Below are 5076 nucleotides of genomic sequence, written 5' to 3'. Positions count from 1 at the left end.
ATCCCCCTCCCCCACTAACCCATTGTACTCTATGCTACTCTCTCCCCATCCCCACCCTCCTCTAGCTTATCTCTCCACGCTTCAGGCTCACTGCCTTTATTCCTGATGAAGGGCTTTTGTCTGAAACATCGATTTCGAAGCTCCTTGGATGCTGCCTGAACTGCTGTGCTCTTCCTGCACCACTAATCTAGAAGGTCCAAGTTCAAGTCCTACCTGCCTTTCAACATGTCCAAGAGGAGAAAGCGAGGACTGCAGATGCTGGAGATCAGAGCTGAAAATGTGTTGCTGGAAAAGCGCAGGTGGTCAGGCAGCATCCAAGGAGCAGGAGAATCGACGTTTCGGGCATGAGCCCTTCTTTCAGCCTTTTGAAATCTAAATACACCACATCCACTTACATCCCGACATCAATTCTGTTAGTGACATCTTCAAAAAAACTGATGTCAAATTTGATGTCCCCTCAACAAATCAATGTTGACTTTGGCTAATCAGACAATCGTACTCCAAATATTCATGACTCACATCTTTTATAGTAGGTTCTAATCACTTCTCTACTATTGATGCCAACCTAAGAGGTCTACAGTTCCTCAATTTCAATCTCCATCCTTTAATAAGCAGTAGGGTGAGATTTGCAAACTTCCAATCTGCAGACATTGTTGCAGAATCAATAGAATTCTGAAAAATGATCACCAGAGTGTCCACTCTCAGTAGTGACCTCTTATATCACTTGAATGAAGGTCATCAGGTCCTAGAAATTTGTCAATTTTCAGTGCCAATCATTTCCCCAGAACTACTTATATGCTTTAATTAATACTAAATTTCTTTCAGATCAACATTCTCATTTTATTGATTGATTTTCAGTTTTGTCTCATTTTAAATCCAACCACCAGAGTGCAACTGGGAGTCCAATTTAAATTTAACAGTTGCCATGTGAATTGCCAAGAGTTTGAAAAACGTCAGCTGCAAGAATACACTGGGGCTGGTCTGCTCAATAAAAAGGTGGCTGAGTTTTACACTGCTTCTTGTGCTTCAGGAGAAGCAAGATTTGCTGGCCCTGGAATTGCTCAATATCATTCACTACGATTCCTGGTTACAGTACCTTTTGCCTGGCAGCATGTCAACTTAGCCAGCTGACTGACAGGAAACAGATACAAAAAGTATAAATAAGGCCGTGCCATTACGTTAGAGAGACAGAGAGGGCGGGACAGAGAGAAAGGGTAATAGAGACACACACACACAGAAGAAAGATGGGCCTTTTGCAACAAAGCCATTCTATACTTTTACTGGTGTCACTATTACTGCAGCTTTTCTGTCTTTTAGATTTTAGATTAGATTAGATTAGATTACAGTGTGGAAACAGGCCCTTCGGCCCAACAAGTCCACACCGACCCGCCGAAGCGCAACCCACCCATACCCCTACATTTACCCCTTACCTAACGCTACGGGCAATTTAGCATGGCCAATTCACCTGACCTGCACATCTTTGGGCTGTGGGAGGAAACCGGAGCACCCGGAGGAAACCCACGCAGACACAGGGAGAACGTGCAAACTCCACACAGACAGTCGCTCGAGGCGGGAATTGAACCCGGGTCTCTGGCGCTGTGAGGCAGCAGTGCTAACCACTGTGCCACCGTGTCGCCCACTGAACAACAGTGTTGTAATTTCCCATGCCGATATCTGGAAGGGAGGGGAATAGGTTTTGACTTTATATAATAATGATAAATGACTGACAATGAGCCTGCCCTTCAGTTGATACCTCTCTGATTGTTATACCCATTGAGGTCAATCAGGAGCAAGAGAAATGTAATGCAACCTGCCAATTCAATACCACTTATTATATTGCTGAAAGTGAACAACTATACTTAGGCACACAAAAGTTAAGGGAAACATTTGACTTGCATAAACATAATGAAAAATTTATTACCAACACACATTCTCCCTCCTCTGGATTGGGGCATTTGACAGTTGAAAACTCCGGATCTGGATCCTTCTGTTCTGGAACTGGAATGGGTGGAGCAAAACCAAATGCCTTGAAAGCGGATTTCACATACTCGTGCCCAACACCATGAAAGGACGTGTGCACAAACTTGAGCGGTGTCTTTCTGTTAAGTTCTCTAAACAGTAGGAAACAAGCACCTCAGTGTCCAACATCATAATGGGGAGGGTTAACACAGCACTCACGTTAGGGAAGGAAACAAGCTAAAAATTGTTAGAGACAAATACACAATTCAATCGAATGGAAATTCAATGTTAAAGCAGCAAATTAAAACAACCCAGCTTTTCTTTCATTTAAAAATGTAGGATGGGACACCAGCAGCTATCCATCTCTCCCCCATGGTTTAAGTAAATAAAGGATATTCACTGATTGAGATTGTTGATTTGTGGCGGTGAGGTAGAAGATAAAGTAGGAGAAAAATACATGAGTGGAGAAATGATCCGAATTCACTTTAACTAAACAAAACTGATGTATGTTGATTATATAATTAACAACAAAAAAGTCCAGATGGCTTTTTACAACAATAGGTATGAAGTCACCATTTAGCTAAGTAATAGACTTGTTATTCCAGATTACAATGAAAATCATATTTCACCATCTACCAGGGTGAGATTTAAACTGGTATCTCCTGAACCTTAGTCTAGGTTCTGGATTATTAGTCTGATCACATTATCACTATGCTACTGCCTCCCTCTTGTAACAGGTGTTGTGGCACTGTGGTATCATCCCTACCTGTGGGTAAAAGATCCAGATTAAAGTCCCACCTGCCACTTGAAGCATAAGTGGAACCCCCCCAGCTCCTGAATGATATGGGCATTAGCAAGAATGTTGAGAAATCGTGCAAGCTAGCCAATGAAGAGCTCCTGGACATTAACAGCTAGAAGTCTCATTTTTCAGCCAAGTGTTGAACAGAGAGACAAAATTCTCACTTGAGTAGTGAGGAGTTACATTAGCATCCTCAATACTATGTCATTGTTGATATGCAGATTCCCAGTCTCCCACCTACTGGACAGAAACTAGGCAGCAACAATTCCCAACATGAAAGTCACAGTGATAACTTGGTAACTCCAACTCATCACTAGTTCCTCCAGATTTCTATCAGTCATCAGTATCTCAGGGCATAATCCACGCACAGCAATCACACACAGCTGTCAGCAAAATTCTTGGACACAACATGTTCGGAAAGGTAGAAAAGGACATAAAGGGGCAAGGTGTGCGGTATTGAGGAAAAAGTGATGCTATGCTGAAGAAAGAGGATGTCCCAGAGGGGTCATGAAACAATTTGGCTAGAGCTAAGGATTTAATTTTTAAAAAGTGAATTACATTGCATGATGTCGTCCATTGGCTCATGGAAAAGATGCAGAGAAACATACCTGCAAGGGAATTACATAGAGGGGCTGAACAGTTATAATAGGAAAGTTTAATTATCAGAATATAGTCTGGGATAATAGTAATGCAAGGAGTAGAGAGGGGCAAGAGGTGTGTGTAGTAAATTTCCAGTCCAATGGAAAAGGAAGGACTGATTGAACAAGGTCTTGGGAATTCGGAGGACCAAGTAGATCAAATGTCAGTGGGAGAACATTTCCAGGAGTCATTAATCTTGGGTTAGGGCCACTACAGAAAAGGAAAATGAACAACCAGCAGCAAGATTAATTCAACACACATATCCAGCACTGGGGCCACAATCATTTATAAAATATATTAATGACTTGCACGAGAGAAGTAAATGCACTATCGTAAAATTTGTGGATGACACAAAAATAGATGGGAAGGCAAGTATTGAAAACAATATAAAAAGAGTCTACAGAGGGATACAGTCAGACTAACCGAGTTGGCTAAAATTTGGTGGCTTGAATATAATCTGGGAAAATGGGAGGCTAAGTATTGTGGCAGGAAAAAAGACAAACTGATAATTATTTAGAAGGGGAAAGACTGCAAAAGCTGTAGCACAGAGGGATTTGAAGGTCCATGAATCACAAAAGCTAGTATCCATGTCCAACAGGCAACAGAAAAGGCAAATGAAATGTTCATCTTTAGTTAAAAGCAAATTAAGTATAAAAATAGGGAAATTGAGTCAGAGAGATGTACAGCTTTGGCTTTGATCTCTATGTCATCATTGCCAACAGGAGTAATGCCAGAAGACTGGAGGATAGCAAATGTTGCTGTGGTTCTGTTCGCCGAGCTGGAAGTTTTTGTTGCAAACGTTTCGTCCCCTGTCTAGGTGACATCCTCAGTGCTTAGGAGCTTCCTGTGAAGCACTTCTGTGGTGTTTCCTCTGGCATTTATAGTGGCCTGTCCCTGCCGCTTCCGGTTGTCAGTTTCAGCTGTCCGCTGTAGTGGCCGGTATATTGGGTCCAGGTCGATGTGTTTGTTGATGGAGTTTGTGGATGAGTGCCATGCTTCTAGGGATTCCCTGGCTGTTCTTTGTTTGCTTGCCCTATAATGGTAGTGTTGTCCCAGTCAAATTCATGTTGCTTGTCGTCTGCGTGTGTGGCGACTAGGGATAGCTGGTCGTGTCGTTTCGTGGCAGAAACTACAGCAGAACTACAGCAGAAACTGAAACACCTGATCAGCGGATCCAGACACTCTATACAATCAACACAGGAATTCTTGGACATCATCAGAAATATACACATAGACAAGGAAGAAACCATGGTCTCATTCGACGTAACGGCACTGTTCACCTCTATTGACAAAGCCCTAGCCAGAGAAACAATAGCCAACCTGCTGAACAGACAGAACAGACAACAGGACGTTGAACCTATCAACAAAGACGGCATACTCAAACTACTGGACCTGTGCCTCACAACACACTTCACATTCAACAAACAGGTATACGAACAAATCAACGGAACACCCATGGGACTCATAGCAGAAGCAGTAATGCAAAGGCTAGAACAAACAGTCTTACCACAAATTCAACCCAAACTCTGGATCAGATACGTTGATGACACCTTTGTAATCATTAAAAACACAGAAATAGAGAAAACACACCGGATCAACAACCCCACACTCACAGGAATCCGATTCACGAGAGAGGAAGAAAAGGACAACCAACTCCCATTCCGAGACGTGAGGGTACA

General features: G+C 42.5%; 1 protein-coding gene across 5 annotated transcripts in view; it reads right to left on the bottom strand.

Moving 5' to 3' along the window:
• The window catches only part of pgm2l1 (phosphoglucomutase 2-like 1), a 147589-nt gene that overhangs the window by 57305 nt on the left and 85208 nt on the right, over window positions 1–5076 (bottom strand). For all 5 annotated transcript variants that reach the window (XM_043692556.1, XM_043692557.1, XM_043692558.1 and 2 more), the window contains one exon: window positions 1922–2111. In XM_043692556.1, coding sequence (XP_043548491.1) covers window positions 1922–2111 — 190 coding nt within the window. The remainder of the gene's footprint in view (window positions 1–1921; window positions 2112–5076) is intronic.

This window comes from Chiloscyllium plagiosum, chromosome 6 (genome assembly GCF_004010195.1).
Source record: "Chiloscyllium plagiosum isolate BGI_BamShark_2017 chromosome 6, ASM401019v2, whole genome shotgun sequence".
Taxonomy (NCBI): Eukaryota; Metazoa; Chordata; class Chondrichthyes; order Orectolobiformes; family Hemiscylliidae; genus Chiloscyllium; species Chiloscyllium plagiosum.
This window is presented reverse-complemented; position numbering and strand designations above follow the sequence as displayed.